Source organism: Vidua macroura, chromosome 3, assembly GCF_024509145.1.
Source record: "Vidua macroura isolate BioBank_ID:100142 chromosome 3, ASM2450914v1, whole genome shotgun sequence".
NCBI classification, from domain to species: Eukaryota; Metazoa; Chordata; class Aves; order Passeriformes; family Viduidae; genus Vidua; species Vidua macroura.
Genome location: NC_071573.1, coordinates 21384653 through 21405929, shown reverse-complemented (window position 1 = coordinate 21405929; position 21277 = coordinate 21384653). Strand labels below are relative to the sequence as shown.

At 44.8% G+C, this 21277-nt stretch overlaps 1 protein-coding gene across 3 annotated transcripts in view; it reads left to right on the top strand.

Annotated features, from left to right (window-relative positions):
- The window catches only part of TTC7A (tetratricopeptide repeat domain 7A), a 171610-nt gene extending 151825 nt beyond the window's left edge, over positions 1-19785 (top strand). For all 3 annotated transcript variants that reach the window (XM_053972466.1, XM_053972465.1, XM_053972467.1), the window contains one exon: positions 14503-19785. In XM_053972466.1, coding sequence (XP_053828441.1) covers positions 14503-14724 — 222 coding nt within the window. In that variant the 3' untranslated portion in view covers positions 14725-19785. The remainder of the gene's footprint in view (positions 1-14502) is intronic.
- The last annotated feature ends 1492 nt before the right edge of the window (positions 19786-21277 follow it).

The following is a 21277-nucleotide window of genomic DNA, read 5'->3' as shown; positions in this document are numbered from 1 at the left end:
TCTTGTTTGAGCTCACTTTAGCAGTATCCTTCCCTGCCTGAATGAACGAGGTTATAAAACACAGTAATTATAAATCTCATTGACTGCCTTGCATTCAAGGGCGTGTTCCCCCCAAGCATTTCTGTGAAGCGTGTTACCCAGGAGACCGTCCTGTACAATCCAAAACAGAATTATTCTGACCCAGTGAGCTTGTTGGAGGGGAGAACATTTGGGATGCTGACCTGCTGCCTCAGCACAGTAAATGCATTTTTCTCATTTCACAGCAGGGCAATGCTGCAATGCAACAAGGCCATTACATTCAAGTATTCTTTTGAGGTATGACTTACATCTCACTAACAACTGCTGTCTCCCTAAACATGCAGAAAGGGAGCCTAGGACAGCAGTGATAAGCCAGAAGTCTTGCTGACTGTCCACACGGTTTTAACAGCTTTCTCTGAAGGTTTGGTTGTCTCAGACGTTTCTGTGCAAAACCATAAATGCCTCAGACAATGTAACACAGTATCAATAAAACCCTTTCTTAAAATGTTTGAATCAGGCTGTGCCCATAAAACAGATTAAGAAGAGTTTAGTGACAGCTGGCTGTTCTGTCTTGTACTACCGATCATGGTATGCTTCAATACCATCCTTTGCCTTGCAATCTTATTGTAGTCAGGATCTGTACGGGTACCTTCCTTGGACCTGAGGGGTTTAATACCAGTATCAATCCTCATATCCTACAGTCAGGAGACTACACAAAGCCCTGTCAGTCACCCACTCTTGCAAAAGGGCTATAAAATCTCTGATGCTCTGGAAGGAAAAAGAAAAAATAAAAAAGAAATCACTTCCTAGAAGGGTAGCAAACACAAAACAGGCTGTTGCCATCCATTTTCTCAATTACTGTCTGCACAAAAGGAACACGGTGGTGTGTGGTAGCCTTGCCAGTTGCATCCTCTGTGCTCAAGTAGAAGCAGGAGATGAGGTGCAGAGCAGTCGCTCCCAGCAGGTGTGCAAACCAATTGAATTTAATTAGAAACATCCTGCTGAAAATGTAAATGTTTTACAAGTGCATCATCCCCATCAGGGGCTGCTGCTGCTGGAGTCTGTGTTTTGTTGAGCCTTTGACACAACAGCAACTGAAGATGCCCCTTTCCTCATTTTCTGTCTCCCATGCTCCCCAGACACCATGGGTCTTTTCCACGTTGCTGCCTCCCTGGGTACCTCAAAGATGCAGGCTGGTTCATTTAATATACCCATGGCCATTTCTCCTGGGACAAAGGCAAACCACGCTCATTAAAATGAAACGGCTTTGCTAGACTAGAGAATGGATACTGTGCTAGAGGTTTTATTGCTCTGTAACCATTCTGTTCACTCTGTACTGGTAAAAAAGATTTCATGGTGTTTGTTTTCTTTTTTTTTCTTGCTTAGGACTCTGGGCAGTGCTAAAATGTATCTTATGTGTATGGTTCTGTGTGATTGCAGCAGTTAACGGGCTTATGTTTAGGCAGTCGAGTTTTTTTACTGGTTTACTGAAAATCAGGAGAGATTGGTATTACCCACTTAACTGATGATGAAGCAGTTCTCTGGCAGCTCTCAAGAAAATTTGTTCCAAATAGAGTATCCATCATTACACTACTGCCAAACTGTGTAACCACCAAAATAGCTGGTCTGTAGTGCAGACAGCTTAGGTGCCATCTAAAGTACTCCAAAGAAGTTCTTGGTAGGTTCAAACCTGGTTCAGTAATTAGAAGGCATCCCCTTACCTGTTGCTCTTGGAGAGGTTTCAACTATTTTTTCTATTCTCTTCAATTAAGTGGTGGGCTGGTGAGCCCATGCCTGCAAGGGAGGCGTGCAGATGCTTTAGGAAATGACGTGTATGGATTCTATAGTTGGCAGGCTGTCTAGAGTCAATCCTTTCATACAAAGAGAATTAGCTATTCCTCCCTGCACATGGCTTTGAGACAGCATTGTACTGCTTTAACGTTGCTCAGAGCTCATGTAGAGCCATGTAGCTGCCAAACTGACAGCTCCTACAGTGCTTCTGTGGGAGCAAGGACTCCTCTGAATGAAGTGCAACTGCATAGTTCTGCTGCTGAACCAATTCTCTACAAATCCCACGTGCTTGTATTTATGTGAGATACCAGCACCTCTTCTCACTACACCTACATTGCTTCTAAAACTAAAATGCAAATATTAAAATATAAAGCTAGATAACCACATGCCAACAAAAACCATTGCTGATTGCTATATTTTGGCTAAGTATTTTGGTCTCAAGTATCTGTCTATAAAAAAGCATTGTATCGCTTTGGAGTTTTAAACAGTTGTAGAAATGCAGCCAGATTCAGACAAAATATGCTTGGTGCTTGGATGAGTAACATTTTTTTCATGCTTGACTTCCAAAAAGATGACTGCTATGGAAGTGTCTGGTGTGCTTATTACATGACAATTAGCAGTTGTTTCTCTGCTGACAGATGTCCACATCAAAAAGCACTGATTGTCTCTTTTGTTTGCAATTTTAGAGATACCATAATCAAGTAGCTTATTTCATCTCCAGGAGATGTCCTTTGCACCAGAAGCACAGCCTCATTGCCTAGGCTTATGCCAGGGAAAATCAGATTGTGAAATATAACAGCAGCAGATTTATGTGGAAGTTTAGGCCCTTTCTCCCTGTGCAGAATTAAAAATTGCAGTTATATCTGTGGGTAGATCTCTTACCCAAGATAGATAAGCAAGCTGTATTTCTGCATTTTGTTTACTAAGGAACTGTTTGAACAGTGGAGCAACATAGAGTATGCACAATTCATACTGGTAGTATTGCTCATCTGGGACTAAGAAGCAAGAGAAGGAAAGGGAAGAATTTTAAAGAGGGGAAGAACAACTTCACATGAACAGATTCCAGTGAACAAAGTTCACAAATTCTCTCTGCGCAGCTGTAGCATGGAACATGTCTCAAAAGAAAACTTCTTAGAATGTCACAGACAAAATAGTATTATTCAGAGAATTCAGGGGGAAAATAGCTGTTTCACATCAGTGCTGAAAGGAATTCAGTGCAAGCCATGACTTAAATGAATATTTCTGCCTGTTATCTAGAGGCCTGTCCTCTAGCCTTTCCCTTCTCAGCCCACTGAAGTTAAAAGGAGACCTTGCATGAGGATTTTTGCCTGAGGTGTGATTGTAGAATGATGTGCTGTGCCTGGCAGTGTGATTTCGAAACATTTGCTAACAGGCAGAGGTCTCTGGGAGCAGACATGAGACTGGCAGGTGGGATTTAATAGCAGAGATTTTATGCAGCTGCCAAAAAATCACAACCCAGATGCTGGAGCTGAACACATGCTGCCTGATAGTTCTGGGTAAAAGAGGAAGCCAGCAAGTGTCTGTCAGACACTGATTCTGAGTCCAGCCCTGCCTTGCCTTGTCCTTTTCTGTGCATCAGTAACTGGCTGGCCTGGAGGTGTACTGTATTTTTTCGTTATGCTGCACCCAGAAAGTACTTCACCAGAGACAAATTCCCTACTTACTATCTGCTTCTCTCTCTCTCTCTCTCTCTCTCTCTGTTTCTTCTCTGCATGATATCTTCTCTGAGCTCCTTATTCCCCTCACACATTCATTCTGAAAGGTACATTTTTATTGTTCCTCCTCAGGAACCACAGTCTTCCCAAGACATTGATCTTCCTTAGTTTTTTCTTTGTCCCTGCTCTGTTGGAGGTCAGTTCCCTCTCTGAAAGCACCAGCAAAGACACAGCAAGCATGCATGCATTGAAACAAAGAAAAGCACAGCCCCAGACCAGTCAGTCATCTTTTACCCTTTCACAGCCACCCTGATCAGGAGCTAACCTGTTGCACTGTATCCAGGCTCTAGGAGCCTCCACAGACTGACTGGTGAGTGACAGGCTCCCACACTCTAGAATGAAAGATCTGGGCAAAGCCAGCAGCCTGCAAACCAGGCCAAGCTCTTCACCCTTTCTGCCCAAAGGAGGAATTTCCTAAATATACATGTCCTGACATACCACTGAGCCACATGGCACAGTGAGTGCAATCCTATTTTCAGCCTGCTCTGCAGGGTGACATAGCTAGTTACACCTCCTTCCAAAAATGGCACATCAGCAGCGCAGCACTTGCTGGTGGACCATCAGCACAGTCTCCTGTGGGATGGTGCTCTCCACTGGAATTCCCCAGCAGGTTATTGCAGCTCGTTGTGTGTAAGGCTGTGGTGGCAGGAAGCATCCCCAGTCATGCAGAGGGAAATCAGGACAGCTGCCTTCTGCCTGTCAGTGCAACAGCAGTACCCTGCAAAATCACACAGGCGGGTTATGGGCTGGGCTGGAGAGAGCCACCAAAACGAATTCTAATCTGACCCAAAGAGAAGCTCACCTGATGGATATGATGCCTGTCCAGCACGTACCTTTTGCATCTCCACCAAGAGGGACAACAGTAGAGCAACATTTGGCTTTTGGAGATGATTGGTAGTCTCCTTCCAAACCATGGCTGGTTAGCAAATTCTGTTTTCCCAACTCTGAAGCTTATTGCAGAATCCCAGGAATGTTCCTGTGCTTCAGATATCCCAAAATAACTGCTCTGAGCTCTCCTTGGGGAAAAGCAATCCTTAGAGCAGCCTATTAACTCAAATTTTTGTGTTGAAGCAGCTGAGCTTGAGGGAGAGAACTTGGCTTTGCCTCTAGTCACTGGCTCCCAGAGGAGAAATGAGCATTTTGCATGTTCATGTTAATAAGTTTGTGTGTCAGCTCACTCACTGTACAAGGAATTGCAAACACTTTGTTCTCTTCGTTTCTGTTTGCTGCAGAAACCGCCCTCCCCCACTGCCATCCTCCCAGCAAATCCATTAGTTAGCTGGCAGCTTCTGTAGCCCAGGCATCGGAGCAAATCCCTGGCAGTGCAGCAGGATCAGAGCTCCCGAGCTCCACTTAGGAGCTGACAGAGTTGTTTTGCTGGTTTGTTGCCCGTTCTCTTCCTCTGCAGTTACCAGGCTTCTTTCCTCCATCCAGAGGAGACAGTGAAGCCATCACAAACGAGGTGATAAGTGATTCCCTGACACCGAAGCCATCACTTAGACACTCTGAGTGGCCATTTCCTCTCCTGGGCAGTTCCCGCACCAGCGAAAGGCAGGGCCTGCTGGGGCGTTTGGGGTCGCTGGAAGGAGCAAATCTGATCCAGTGCAGAGCGCAGAGATTTCAGTCCATTAGCGGGAGGGCTGCTGCTCTGCTTCTCAGAGGTGGATTATCCCCGTTTCCAGGGAATCTGTAGCTCCTGTTTATCTGTGCCAATCACTTGCTTTTCTCTGTTATGGTAAGTTATTCTCCATGTCCCTGAGGTGTTCATTATCACATTATTCAGGCTCAGTTTATATAACTTTAGAAACCACAGTTAAATCCTGCAGGACAGAACTCCCCAGCTCTTCTCTGATCTCTTCTCCAAAGTGTATGTAACGCCTTGTGAGAGAAGAACCCAATGCATTTCTTAATCCCATTGAGATTCTGGGGTGGTTCAGTCATCTCTGGAGAATAAAACTTGGAGAATATCCTTGGCCTGATCTAAACCTGCAGCAGATGCTTCTCAACTGAGCTCCAACCTGATCTTCCAGGTAATTACTACCTTTAGTTATGGTTTCCTGTACACAGGTCTCAAGATACCACTGCAGTTTCAGTAAGCAGTATTGTCCTCCTGTTGTGATCTGCTCCAAGATCAAAGGAAAGCCTAGAAATTGTAGTAGTCAGGTTGGTCTGCAGCTGCAGAGTGCTCAGGGAACTATCAGAAGGGAGAAGGGGTGGAATGACTATCCCCTTTATACTTGAACCTTCAAAAGCTATTTTTCATAAACAAGGAAACCAGTTATAATTAGTTTAAATTCTGTGCTATTTGGGCTGCTTGTTATTGCAGGACAGGACCGAGTCATAGACTGTAGCAATACAGTAAATAAAATCGTGTGCAGCACAATAGCAGAGTGTGCTGCCTCCTGGTACATAAGAAACAGCTGCACAAACAGGGGCGTGGGAATTAGCAAGACTTCCAGGTTTTCAGCAAGCTGTCCTCATACACACCAAGCTGGCCACAGTCAAGAGAAGGAAGCAGAAATCCCTTTTTGCCAAACAAATGGGAAACATGAAAACATCACAGCTCTCCGGTGTTGCTGGAGCTTCCATTTACACTAATGCTATGTGCAGTGTTTATCAAGTCTTTACCTTCTCAAGGAGTTTCTTCATTCATTCTCTTTTGAGCATGTAATAGAAAATGCAAACTGTAATTCAGCAAAATCTCTTTGTACATGGAGGGTTATGATTTAAGAGAGATTCTGTGTTGAGAGATGATAAGGAAACATACTCCTTGCGGGATCAGAGGCACTGGAGCATAATCTGGAGGCACTGGCTGGACCACAGCAGTGTGTTCCTGCCCAGCTCACTGTGTTTCCCAGCAGCTCAGCTAAGCTTAGCACTCAGCTGTGATACTGCACACGGAGGCTCCGGCTGTGGTTGTGTGCAGGATATCATTAATCACATGCTTTCCCAGAGACTGCCAGTAGTGGAAAACTAAGCAAATTAAGATATTTTAAATACCTCGGCTCTCCTTTCAGGAGACATCTGCTGTAATCTACATCGGCATGCTGTGTGCTTCTGTAAGCATGTCTTTACTGCACAGTGCCCCTCCTCAGTGCCATAGCAGATGCAACACTTGCTCTGGCCATAAGTTCTGTGGGACTGAGGCTCCGAGACCCTCCACAGAGCTGAAGCTGTTGCCTGTGAGAACCTGTTCATGACTCATACATTCAGACAAGATGTACTCTGTATGCAGAGGGGAAGATAACATGCATTGGAAATGTGTGCATCAGGCCCTCCTTTGTTGCAAAGCAGTGCATTAAAAACTGGGGAAAGATCCAGCACTGGCACTGGAGGGATACCTAAGAAAGCAGAAGTTCCCTATTCCTCAGCCTCAGCACACTGTGGACACTCAGATTAATTGAGTGTCCAGTTCTTAAGCCTAGACATTCCCCATCTATCTGCAGCAACATCTTGTTAAGTACAACAAAACACAGGCACATGCTTACTATCAAAATAAAGGCAGCGTTTTTACCCCCCTGGGGCAATGGGGGTGCTTAACAGCTGCCCTACCCTCTTAAAAACATTTGCTAGAAGTTAGCATGTACTCCCCGTGCACAAGAGAAGCAAATTCTCAAGCCTCTTTAGCCTGAGGACACTTAAACCCAGGACTTCTACTTCCCAAAGCTTGTCCCTTGACTCTGTCCCTGCTGTCGGAATTGTTCCTGAGTAATGACAAATTATTCAATGTGAAATATATTAGCAGCCAGTGGAGCACAGCTACTGCTTTCTAGTTGAGTGCTTTAGCCAGCAGGTTACCTGCCACTCTTCAACATCCTGCATGTGTGTTACGTGCCTTTTCTCTCTTTGCTGATGGTTATCAGTTTCAATTCTGCACAAGTTTTGAAATACTTGGATATATTTGGCTGAGTCTCACTAATTTCAACACGGCTTTCTGCCAGGGAAGCTGGTACAGTGCAGAATTGGAACCCTATGTTATAAATTACATGTTCTAAATTGTTATTTATGATTATTTGGGAACTGCTTTTGTTGCATATTTTTACAGACACCATGAGCCTGAGTCGTAGTTGAATCTCCTGTGTTCTCTATTGCAACATTACTGTGACAACTGCTAAAATCAGGGCTGGAGAAATCTTTCCTTCCCTAGAAAAAGAGACTATGAAACAAATACTGGATTTAGTTACTCTCAGATATGTGGTTGAGGCATCCTGTTAGGTTTCCTTGCTTCCTGCTTAATCTCCATGTAGGTCTCAGCAAAGGAAGAACTGTCAAGAGAATATTCAGCATGCAGCAGATGATTCTGCTGTGTGTGAAGCTTAAGTGACGACAATCCAACAAGGCAGAAAAACTCTTCATTCTCCCTAGGCTTGTATGAGCCTCCCTGTGAAGAGATCAGAGCCTCCTGGTTTGAAATGCTGCCTTAGGGTTTGCTTTTTATGTCAATAAATGTTTTATCACATTTAAGCTTCAAACACGGTAGAAACATCCCTGCTAACATTTGATGAAGTCAATAGAGACAGCAAGCCTGGGCAGAGGGCAGTGTGCAGCATGGCACAATGCTTCCCTTCTGCAGGGCAGGGGGTGCCCTGGCCTCACAGGGGGCCTGGGCAAGATGCTGCCTTTGCAATTACTCACTGCCTTGGAAAACACGTTGGCAAGCTAAGGGAGGGAGTGTCCCTCTCTTCAGGACTTCACCACTTTTGGTCTTTTCTTTATTCTAGTTTTTCTTCTCTCCCTGCAAGCTCACTGTGATTGGTAAAGCATATCCATGTGCCCAGGTCTCTGGTGGGCTTTAGTCATCTCTCCTGATACCTCCTTGCAGTCTCATTTCTTCCTTTCCCTCACACTCCTCTGTAGCACACAAAGAGGCTGCAGTGAAGTTTCAACAGCAAAGGCTAGGCTGCCTTTTGGTGCCTGCAGTGCTGGAGCTGAAGTCTCCAGGCTGAGCCTACTGAGTTAAAACCCACAGGCAGTGTACAAGTGCTACAAATCATGATGCAATCTCAGGTTTTTTGCTTTTCCCAGTGCTTGCCAGTTCCCCCACACCTGTGCTGTTCCTTAGTTTCTCCTTTCCACATTCTGTGTTTGCAGTGGCCCTGCCTGCCTTCCCTCTCCTCCCTTCTCCTTCCCCTCCTCTGCTTTATCAAATGCAGCACTTCAGCGTCACTGACTGACAGGGTATGCAGCAGCTTGGGCAGAGGAGATGGTGGGGGGGAAGGAAGAGGAGGAAAAGCTGCTCTCAACAAAGGAGGCAGCAGAAACACTGAAAGACAAGCTTTCTCCCAGAAATGAATCCCAGTCATTCTTTGTTAGGGCAACAAATTAAGATGTGGTCTCTAACTCAGTTCAGTGAGAGGACTCTGATTGCTCCCTGTACTCCTAGTGTCTTTTCAGTAAGCAAAGCTCAAATGTATAGCTCAGGTTCACCATAACGTGGACTGAATCAGCAAAATGGGTGATAAGGTACCCCCACGCTGCTAAGCACCGAGTGACTAAGTGACAGCGCAACAAAAACTCACTTCATTGCTCACAGCTAAAAAAAATCCTGGCTCTTCAGAGATGTAAAGGTCGTGAATATAGGGGGAAAGAATCACAGGGCAATTGTCTACTTATATGTCTGTCTTTATTCTAGGAGACCTAGGATTTCCAGGGTTAATCTTCACCATTTTCTAAAAGGACACTGATATTTCATGGTTAATGCAACAGATTTTGCTTACAGCTTACTCTGATTGCTAAATAATTACAGAAGCATGTGTTGCCCTGTAGCAGTGCGGATTTTTCTGTTACATGAGACTGTTATCACCAAATGCCAAATGCATCTTGAAAGGCTTTTTGTAGGGTTCTGCTGAATAAGCACACTTCTGAACAATCACTTTTCTGCAGCATGCCCTGCTTTTGCCAGCTGCTGATTACCCTCCTACTAACCACAAGTGACATGTCCACATTACAGTTTGGAGTAAACAGTAAGGATACTGCATTTACCTTGAAATTAATTAAATAATGCACTTAAGGAAGCCCAGCAGCAAAGTCTGATTAATTCTGGAAACTTCTTGGGGTATTCAGACAATAATAGGCAGAAATGTTCTGCTAAATAGAGACAAGCATAAAAGACAACCTCACTTTGGAATTAGAGTCTTATGCAAAGACAGTGAGAATTTGCATTTAATGTGATTATTAAAATCCATTTGTAAAGGATAGAGTCTAGTCCACCTATACAAATTCTCCAAAAATGAGATGACCTTGCAAATACAACAAAAAGCAACCTTCCAGGAATGAAATTAAATGTTTTTCTGGACACGTATTTCCAATACAAGCCCCAAAGGAAAGAATGAGCTAATCTGTGCCACCTATTTGGAAGGAGACAACTCCCTGCAGCTCATCAGGTGTTTGAACTAAACATTTGCAAAGGAAGTTTTGATTTTCATTACTAAAAATAAACTCCAGCTTGTACATGAGGCTTATTTTGTAGTCTTCCATAATGTCTTTCCTGCACTATTTTCTGGGAATTTTATGAGCTAACATTTGAAGAGGTTTTGTCAGACTCTAAGGAAATAAAGGCACAGGTAGAAATTTCATGACCTTCTAAAAGTGGGACTTAAAGAGTGGCTTATGTTCACTTTCTTTATTAGTGAAAATTGAAAATAAGTCACTTTTTTTTCTCATCTAACTTAAATTGAAATATGGCTCTCCTATTCTAAAACAAAAATAGCCTCACGCAAGTATCAATTACTAAGTATCACATCACTGAAGGCAAGGGAGTCCAGTCCAGTGTCACCATAGAAGTGGTTTAGGTTTTGTTTGTTTTGCATGCAGACGAGGTCAAAAATACTTTTGAAAAAGCTTCCCATAGGCACCCTCTGTTCCCTGAAATTAAAAACCATCAATTCAGGAGTCCAGCTGTCAGCATAAGGCACACTAAATCAGCAGACCAGATTCGCTGTCCCCTCTCAGCCTTCGTACCCTGCTAGACTGTCCTGGTCTCGCTGTGCCGAGCCCTTCACCTCAGCTGAGCTTCTGCCAGAGCTCTCAGCGCTGTCATTTACAGTCTGGCGTGAGCTCTGCCCTCACCACTCTGCCTCTGTTTACAAGAGCCAAGGTACATCTTCAGACCTTAAGAAGAAATCAAATTCATTTGGGGAGGTTACCCTCAGACCTTCTCGAGTGAGTGAGTGAGTGAGTGAGTGAGTGAGTGAGTGAATTTACACCCCAGCACTGTGCAGCTGTGTTGGTGCAAGCAGGACATGAAATGCCTGTGTGTGGCTGACAAGGGGCTGGGCTGCCCACAAGAGTTTGAAGGAAAAATGATTCCCACTCACCTTTTGAGTTGGTTTGGGATTTTTTTTACTATTTATAATATGCTTGAGTTTTAAAAATAAGCCTGTCCTCATTGCTCCTTAGAGTCTGACTCAGTACCAACACCACTGACAGAGAGGGCCGTACTTAGAGGTACTTGTCATCTTTGGGAGGAAAATCACTGGGCAAAACCAGAAGTGCCAGTGCTAGCCAGGAGGTGGCAGAGGAGTCAGGCTACCTTGTACACCAGTTTCTGCATTGTTTTGGCAAAAAGACAAATAGAAACTGAGGAAAGACAACAAAACCCAGTCCCACCCTCCATCTTCAGGAATAAGAGGATGAAACCCTTTAATCACATTCCTGCTTGTATTTATACTAATTGCTCCTCTTCCTGAGACCTAACTTTATGAAATTATGCATGCACACCAAGCAGATGAGTTTCCATAGAAACTCAGGAGCTGAACTTTCATTAGAAAAATCTTTTTTAAAAAAAGTCTTCCAGATAAAAATGCAAATTGCCTGTCAGTGGGTGGCTTTCTGAATTTAGATATATTTTTTTTTTCTTTTGCACTGTAGGCAGATTCCAGCTGGACCTACATAGCAACAACATGCAGGCATTGTTTATAGCAAGCCAGACTCCATGGGGAAATGAGAAATTCAGTAGCAAGGAGAAGCTCTCAAGTGCAAATACCTCAGAGAAACAAAAACTCAAGTGCTCAGTGCTCAGCGTCTTCCTGAGGCTTGAGGTTTGTTCAGCCTCCAGCTCTGAAAATGCTTGTGGTTTGCAAGGAGCAGTGTGGGGAGGAGGGGAGAGAGGAAATGCAAAACCAGAAACTCTCCTGCACACAGAATTAATGATGTTCAACCTGTCCTTTAAACATCAGCAGCATATTTGTGCCGCTTCAGTTAAGCCTTGCTAAAAGGCTGACACCATCTGTCACAGCTCACTCTGGGCAAAGGACTAGGTCTGTGCTGGGGCTGGGGAGTGTTGGCAGACCTGTGTTGGCCAAACCCCAACCTTCACTTGGGCTGAGGCCTGGAGCCCAGTGTCATGTGCCCACACTGCGTGGAAGTCGAGGCGTGCGTGCAGGAAGAGGGGATGGGCCCGTTCCTCATCAGAAGAGGGAAGCAGGATGGTGGCATGCCTGGGAAGGGCCACAGACCTGGGCAGCATTTGGCACCAACAGCTGTGCATGTGAGCAAGGAGGAGGTGAAAATCTCAAACTGCTTTAGCAAATGTTTCCTCCAAAAATATAGCAGTTTTTCACTTGTGCAGTATATTGTAGCATCAACAGGAGGCCTTCCCCTGGCTTTGGGGAGCCTGGAATAGCTCTCTCTGAGGGTTCACAGATGTTTTCTCAGCCAAACTGGCAAGCTTGAAAGCACCGAATACCAAAGAGGAAATTTTCACGTGAGCTGCGCTTCCTGGTGGGCATCCGCCCCCGGTGGGCACAGCAGCAGGGTATGCAGAACATGGTGCTCCTCCTGGGCCTCCAGCACAGGCACAGCAAACACTGGGAAGCCACGGCAGGGAAGCCACACCAGGCTGTGGTTCTTGACCAGCAAGGATGCTGGGGCATGCAAGGGAGCTGTGCTGCACGAGCAGTTTACGATGAGGTGGATTTCACTGCAGCATTGTTGAGAGGCGCGAGATGTCAGCCAGGCAGGGAATTCCCCTCCTCGTTGGAGAGGGATGACAGGCAGCAGCTGCACGGGCTCGCTGGCCCCTGTGCCTCCAGGGCCAGCAGCCCTCTGAGAGCACTGAGAGGCTCGATGCTGCTTAGTGTCAGGGTGAGGACAGCGCTGGCTCCCCTGCCACCAGAGAGCACAATCGGCTCTGCTCGATCAGCACAACAGGAAGAGATTTTAGGAAGAGTGGGTTTGTGGTCGAGGACAAAATTGAGCTAAGATAGCTCCTGTCTATTCTTGGCTCAGCAGCAGATTTGCTGTGGCCACACTACTTGCCCTTTCTATGCCTCATTATCCCTGTCAAGCGGGTGACTCAAATTATAATTGCACAAATTCCTTCCAGTCTGCCATTACGTGCCTGCAGTCATCTCCAGGCAGCTACCTCCAGGGGAACCAGCCTCTCCCACCGGGGAACCTCTGTGCCACCTATGTCTGCTCTCAAGGGGATTGTAAGACCCTGTTGCCTTGTCATTTTCCTACATAGAGAGGAACCTAAAGAAAAAACACCCCCACTGCATCTCTAAATGATCGGATTTGATACTGAGTTGATTATTCAGGTCAAGGTTATGGGCAAGAAGGAGGCAGTGAAGTTTTTCACAGCACCACCAATATTTGATTAAATGGCTGTTTCTTAATTTTTCTCTCTGGCAAATTAATGTGTTTCTGTAGGTATTAGTACTATCACTGGCCTTAAGGATGCTCATGCACCCTGTGTTTAATGGTACTTTTGTAAAAGCAAACAAAACAAACCAGAGGAAAGATCTTCACTGTTTCTGAAAGCATCACCATTCTTTCATCAGAAATTTACTTGGGCTCTAGTTGTGAGAGATTTCAGGTTTCTTACATCTTTTCATATGCACTAAAGGCATTTAGATTAAAAATTAAGGTAATGCTTTTCCTTATATATATGCATCCACCTACCGCGTTGTCCCAGGAAAAGCATGAAGTCAGGCAGTCATCTCACTTGCCAGCATTTCCAGGGGTGAATGTGGGCAGAGGCCATGCACAGCTTGGCAGGTGACATGGCAGCACTGGCTGCTTCTTCCAGAGGCCACACCTGGATGAAACTGGTGGAAGGTTCATCCTGGTTGTGTGCACCTTCAGGAGGAAGCAGAGAAATGCCACGGATATGTTGTGGCCTGCAAAGCCCATGTGACCATCTGGGCTCAGCGTGGTTGACTACTGTGTAATTAACAGGGAGCCTGGCTCATTAGGTGCTTTGTGGGTTCAGACACATCCATGAGAGCCCTATAGGAAAACATGTTCTTCCTAACACTTCTTTCATCCTCCCCCTCCCGTTCCTTCCAGATGGTTACACCCACTTGTGTCTTTTCTTACCCTAAGGACAGCTTTTTAAACAAGGTTCCTCCATCCTTCTCCTCCCCCACTCTGCTTTAGGATCTACATTGAAGTGCAGGAGGACAGAGCTGTTACATCCCATGCTGTTCCATACAGCCTGCCCATAGAAGGCTGGAAGGAGACCACATCCCTCTGCCCCCTTTTAGTTGAGAAGAAAGATCTCAGTGTGGTCGGGATGTAGGAGATGAGAGACTTTATCTCAGCCTCAACTGGGTGTTGCAGATGTGCAGGAATGAATGCAGATGCTGGCTGTAGTCAAACCTATGTATATTTTCTGGGCAAGGAGAGAGGGATGCTTAAAGGGTCTGTAACCTTTCTTCTGTATAGCACCAGTGAACGCTCTCCCAGTAACACACAGCAGGAGCACTTGCAGAGCTGAAGCTGAATCTGCTTTAAAAAAATTTTTTTCACAATTACTTTTTAAAGTGTGCATCACTATCAAAAACCACAGAACTTAACAACTGATCACTTTTATTCTTCAGAAATAGGTGGAGATGCCCCCTCCATAGGACTCCTGTGCCTGCACTCATAGGACAGCTTGGTGGGAGCTTGGAGCACTCCATTTCTTCCTCTCTTCTGCGCTGTTGTTAACTGCTCGTCACTTGTTTGTTGACAGGGCCTGGTGCTGAGCAGACTTGGGCGGAGGGAACTGGCCCAGAAAGTCCTCAGAGATGCCATCCGGATCCAGACCACCAGTCACATTGCCTGGAACAGCCTTGGAGAGGTCTTGCAAGCTCAGGGGAAGAACGAAGCAGCCATCGAATGTTTCCTTACTGCCCTGGACCTTGAATCCAGCAGTCCTGTCATTCCATTCACCGTCATACCCAGGGAGCTCTGAAGCTTCTCCCTGCAGCTAAGCACTTTCATTGCGTGGACAGACACCAAAACCAAGCAGATAAACAAAGAAGAAGCCCAACAGAAAAGTGCCATTGTAACCTGGAACTGGGCTAAGTAATTCCAGGACGGGGCTCAGGTCTACAGGCTTAGTTTAGACAAGCCAAACTGTAGAAGAATTTGCAACAGGCAGAAACAGAGAATGCCTTTTTCTTCACAGGTGCCTGGCTAACCTCCTGTTCAAATTAATAGCAAGGCTTATTTCAAAGTGCTGGTTCAAGGTGACTGTAGAAAGATTGTGCTAGGGTACAGCTGTTCAAAGCACTTGCACCTTTCAGTGTTCATTAAAAATAAAACCCCCAAGCCCTGAATTAAAGCCCAGACCTGCTCTAAATAGGAATAAATTCACCAACTAACATGACCAAGTTTTGTTTAAGTATGTGGCTGTCTCCCCACGGATCTGACAGGACAAGAATGACAGTTGCACCAAATAGACATGCAATATATGCTGTTTACAAAATTATTTCATCTATTTTGATAATCCTTTTTCCTGCCTTGCTTTTATATACTGTATATGCTCACTATATTTAGTGTAGCACTTGCCTAGACCAATTTAAAATTAAATTTTTGTTTTAAATTAAAAATACTTTTTTAAAAATAAAGCTGCTATTGCAGCATAATTCACAAAAGCAGAAATACCAAAGACCAGATCAGTTCACACTTGAACTAGTATTAAAAACACATAAATATCTCCACTTACATATTTATTGAAAGGCCTTACATGAAGTAACTAATTATAAGCTCTGAGCTTCATTCTTACTAATCACCTAGGCATCAGTTTAGTGAGGAATATAGTGTTGACCAGTATATAGTGGCTGAACTCTGTGCTCTACTGCATTACCATTCCTGGCACAAAGCATTTTCATATCCAGTTTTTGATGATGCAAAAGAAGGCAGCGGTCTTTTAAGGGAAAGTGTGCTGAAAGCAGTATGGGTGTATATGAATCGCTTCTTCCTTAAAACTAAATCTTTGGATTGTCCAGAGAAATTTCACATTAGAGGTACAGAGTTGAGCCTTCAGTGGCGTCATTTTGTGTGTCTCCTATCAGATGTAGTAGTGAGGAGTTTCTGATCCACACAGCCTCCCTGTGGCTGGCACAGCCAGGGAGGGGATGCAGCTGGCACAGCCCCTGCTGAGCTGCTCCTTAGCTTTGTGTGACCTCTCCAGGGCCTTGGCAGCGAGGTGGAGCTAGACAGTGCTGTCATACAAGAGCCAGCCCTGTCCAGACGAGTCCCAAGGTAAAGATGATGCAGCAATTTGCTGCACTTTTCTACAAAAAAAAAAAAAAAAAAAAGTTTGGGGCTTTGTGCCCATTTTTGTCCAAAGATTTGCGACTATTTCATAAGTAAGTTTGCACTAAAGCACATTTTGTACTATAATTCTGCCCAGTATTGTGATCCACAACTAGTTCACTCTGGAAATAATAATATCCTCAGGCAATAAATAAGATAGGGTTGTTTCTTACGGAGCCTGAGGCTCTGGCAGCAGACTTGAAGTCAGCGTTGTTTACAGTTATTTGGAAATCTGCAGGCTAATGGAGAGTTGGGCCCTTGTGCTGCTCCCAGCCCACACCATCGGAGAACTCCCACCCCCAGCCTTCCCTCTGCACCGAGGGAAGCACACTGCTCTCAAGTTCCTCACAGCAGCCTGGTGCACTCAGGCCAATATTTTATTTTTTCCCCTGAAATGATGCAGATGCAATTGCCCAGCTTATTTATCTGTTCACTGAGGGATTCCAGATCTGAACTAGGCTGATTTCACTCCATGTGAAAGCAGCCCAGCCATGAAAGGTGCTCAGGTCATGAGTCCTCTGGCTTTCCAGTGCCGCACAAGCACCCAAAAGGACTATTTTAGGCCAGAGGCAGGTTTCCAAGGAGACAGTGTTCCCCGGCCACATTCCTTGTTTGCAATAGCACCAGCAGCAGAGGCAGGAGTAGGTGTTAAAGTAGCAGAATTAAAGGAGTTTCATGAAGACAAAAAGATGCAGCCGAGACACGTTTTGCTGCAAAGGATGCTATGAAGTCAGCTCACTCTGCACTGCAGGGGGTAAAGAGGGAAGGGGAGGGGGAGAGATGCTGTTGTTGACATAATATGTAAATTGTTACCCAGGTGTTTTAAGCCCAGTTTCACAGTCAGATGCAATCTGACAATAGACTTAAGCAGAGATATATATAGATAGATATTATATTCTGGTGTTTGTTCTGCTCCACAGTTCCGAGGGTGGGAGCGAAGCTTCTGTGTGAGACACAGAACAAGAGTCCGTGTGGTCGTGCGTTGCCGCTCCGTTGTGCGATGTATATTTGCAAAGCACTGCCATAGCAACTTCTGTGTACTGGGCAGCTATTTGAGTACAAGCTGCGCATCCACCTCTGCCACCAAGGAGCTGCTTTAAGAGGTCTGTAACGTGGCTGGTCTGTGACCTGGCAGGAGGGTGCCTGTTTCCCAGCAGCAGCTGAAAAGCAAACACTCACAGATCCATTTGTTTCTGCACGTGTAGCTTGCAAACAGCCACCAGCCCATCACGTTTGTTGTGATCAGGCAAACTTCATCCTGTTGATAATCAGACTTGCCACAGCACTCATCTTCCTGGAAGAGTCATGAATACTTTGAGTGCATCAACAAGTGAGATGTTGCCAGGGTGGTCCCATCTTGGGTGCATTAATGAGCATTGCTGGCATTGGAATCTCAGTCCTAAGAGCCTCTGCTCCATGTGTGGCAGGGAAGATGTACGTGGGTAAAGGCCATCATCAACAGGAATCAGAGGGCTGTGGTACCCTCTACCAGCTCACCACACCACAGCCCCCGCAACAATTGCAGACACTTTGCCTACATACTGGACTCAGTCCTGAGATTTCCTGTATGCTTCCCAGAGATGCAAAGTGCCTCTTGGCTGGAAGGGTATTGTATTGGCTTGAAATGCTCTGTACAATGCAGGAAAGAGAGTGGTTGTTGCAGACTTACAAGTACTTTGGGGGTAAATCCTCCAGCTGTATTTGTTAATCGTGCTCACCAAAACAGAAGTCTTCCCAAACTTACATGCTTCCTCTCTCACTCAGCATGGATTTTGTTCACACTTCCAGTAACAGAAAAACAAAGACAACTGCTTCAGACAAGCCTATGTATTGTAGTATTTGTTTAGATAGCAGTGTTGATAAATCTGATGGACTTACTTCCCTGAGCTCAGTAATATGCGTGGCAGGGAGCATGGCATGCTTAATGCTCATCGTTTGAGATTTAAGAACAGAAGATTTACATCCCATCTCTCATATGATTATTACAGATCATAAGTAATGGAAGTCTGGGAAACAATAACTTTGGGGAACCAATTCTGCAAGTTCTAGCACTGACTTTAGTCTTAACAGAGTTTTCTCATTCATTCGTTTTGAAAGAGGAAGATAAAAAGCCCACATCATTGCCTAAAGTATCATGGTCCTCTTGTTCCACCATAAGGTTCTTTTCCATTTTTTGGCAGAGTGCATGCAAAAAGAAAAAATAATTACCTTCTATTTTCCTGTTGTGCAGTAAAGGAGTGGTATGTGCCGTTGCCTTTGACCAACAAGGAGGATTGCAAATTGTAACAAAAGTGACTTCTGCCTCCAGGATAACAGAAGGAGAAGCCCAACAGGCCAGGGAACAGCTCCCCTCCCTGCCTTATCCCGTGTAAAGTGTCATTAGCGCCACTGGAGCAGTTGGTTACGAGCATTCCCCCAGCTGAGGTCTGCCCACCCGTGTGCTCATTCCGTACAGGGAGTACAGCGGAGCTGCAGATCCTGCGCCACACAAGGACCCCGTCCGTTTCTATTGGAAACAGTTCGAGCTACTGATTATCACAATGCTTCAGAAGTGCTAATTATCTTTTCTTGGTAATGACTAATAAATCCAAATGGAGAACAGTCCTGGAGGGTGTTTACTTGAAAATTCACTGGCTGGGTACCAAAGCAGGCACAGCACTGGCTGCTGCAGTTTGAATTACAGTTATTTTGTCCAAAAAATGTTCCATTTTCAGAGCGTCTTGGTAAAGAATGAGTTTGGCTAGTTTGTATTTCTTTTTAATGTCAGCAGAGTGGGAAACAATCCTTTTTAGTGAAAAGACCTCACTGCCATGATCTTTTTTCAACCAAACTAACAGAGATTTGATAGTTGCAGTTCAGCCTACAAGAGGAAGGCTTCCCAAAGCAACTGTGCTGCAGCAATAACTCCTTCTGACTCAATTGTATTACAGGCATATTTGACAATTATGCAATGGGCATGTGGAGCTGAGACGCCTCTCCCTCCTTATTTGGCTAAGGGGAGCTGCCTTGTGCCCAAAGGGACAGCTGTGGCACCCATCTGGGTGCCTGTCAGTGCTGCCCTGGCGCCTGCCACCTGCAGGGTGGCTGCTGCCACCAGCCCAGTGGGTCTTGTTTGCCAAACACCCGTCACTTGTGCTGGTTGAATGACCCTCAGACTGCTCCCTAAGCCTGGCTCCAAGGGATGGTTTCCTTGCTGCTGAGTTGTTTAGTGCTGCAGGATATCAGTGCATGATCAGACAGAAAGTTGTTTTCCCAGAAATGGAAAGCTAAATCGTCCATCAGTCTGTGATGTTAGCAGGAGGAGAGGTAACCACTGACCCAGCAGTTGCTGTGATGTGTCCTCCAACTTTGCTTCTAATGAACTGGCTTGAGCCTTTAGCTCCAGCAAAGCAAGGCAGGTTCCCAGGTGACTGGATACTAAAAGATCCAGCTCTTTTTCCCACAGAAACACATGCCAGTCAGTGGCTTAAACAACTGTTGGGGATGCAATGCTGCTCATTGTGTAGCAGCCCATGATGATACAAGGAAGAACCTCCCTGAGCCAGTGCTCAGAGAGGTGCTCAGCCTTTGCACATCCAAGCATGTCCTGCATGCCACTCTGATACTGCTGTCACAGGTGTTAGAATCAGTTTTCTATGTAACTTAACTTCTTTTGTCATTGTATGATATTTCCACCAAATTTAATAAAATTGACCCTGTGGAAAACAAAAAATGCTCCTTATATTTCTTGCTGATTTTATTCATGCCACAGACGCTTCAAGCATTATGAAATGTCCAGTTGTTGTATTAACTGGAACCTAGTGTGCCTAGGAGTTACCAGTTGCAAAGGGTATTTTGGCCTACACCCTGTAGTTCATGGGAAAAACGAGAGTGAGCATTCAAGCAGCATTCCTTTAGAGAGGAACAGAGCCAGGAAAATGGAGCAATGTAGCTTCAGATGTTTGGATTTGTGGAGATTTAAGTGAGCATCATGCTTTTCTTGTGCTTCATCCAGTAAAAATAAACAAAGGTAGTGTGAGAAACTCTAACATCGAGGTAATATGCAAATACTATGCTGTCAAGTTTAGGGACTTAACCTTACTTCGGCCACAATGCCATTAATCATTTTTTTGCTACAAACAGTTACTCCTGTGGTTATTTGGAAATAAAATGTCTCCATTCAAGAGCTTCCAGAGCATTCTGTGCATTTACACATTAATCTTTTGGGCAGGTTTCAAGAGGGCCCGCTTTAAAAGTCCATCCCTTAGTTTCATACTCAAATGAGATTAAGGATGAGGTTTTTGAAGAACATTTTTTCATAACTGTGGCTGCTTTGGTTTATGAATGTACTCAGCATAACTCAGGCAGAACAATGTTCCTCTGTGGCGATAACAGATTTAAGTCCTTAGCTGATCATACGGTCTTAAAAATTGAAGTGATAAAATACTGGCTCTAACCTTTTCCTTATCTTTCTCTTGATACGAAGAGGGAGCAAAACACTGGTGTGGGGGAGGGAGGGAGGGAGGGAGGGAGAAGGCTTCCATGTCCCCTCCAAGCAGGAGCCCAACTGAAGGCTTGCAACTTAGCTCCAGCAAAAGCTGGAGAATTTAATTGTTCAGTGCCCTCTGAGGGAGACCACTCATCTTTGCTGGTACCTAATGCTGGTACATTGCCTGTACCCTCTCTGCATCACACAGACATTTCATATTCCCTTTCTGTTTAAATGGGAAGAAAATAAGCCTTTTTGCCCCTCATTTTTGCTGGAAGGCACTCCAGTTGGTTTGGGAGCTCCACCTTTAATAAAGAATCACTTCTTCCCTTGCAGAGAACCAAGTTGCACTTCAGTGATAATTTTGACACGATACTCTTGAAAGGTCATTAAGAATAATTTAATAAAATTTAATAATTTATTATATATTTTATCTAATTTTAATAATTTATTCATACCTCCACTTCTTTCTGCACCAGAATGTTCAGATACATATAATATATTCCTGCTTCATGTGAGGTCCATATATTTAGCAGTTCCTGATATTTAGCAGTCCATAAACTTCCCAAGGGAAGTGATGAGAAGCATTGCTGCCTCCCAGATGCTCTCTTCCGTGACAGTCTCAGGCGATCAGATTTTTGTGGAGTCACCAAAGCACCAGCGTTTACTTTGTCTTTAACCACATCCCTCAGGAAATGTCACATCCCAGTTAGACATGCCTGAACCAGTCTTTGCA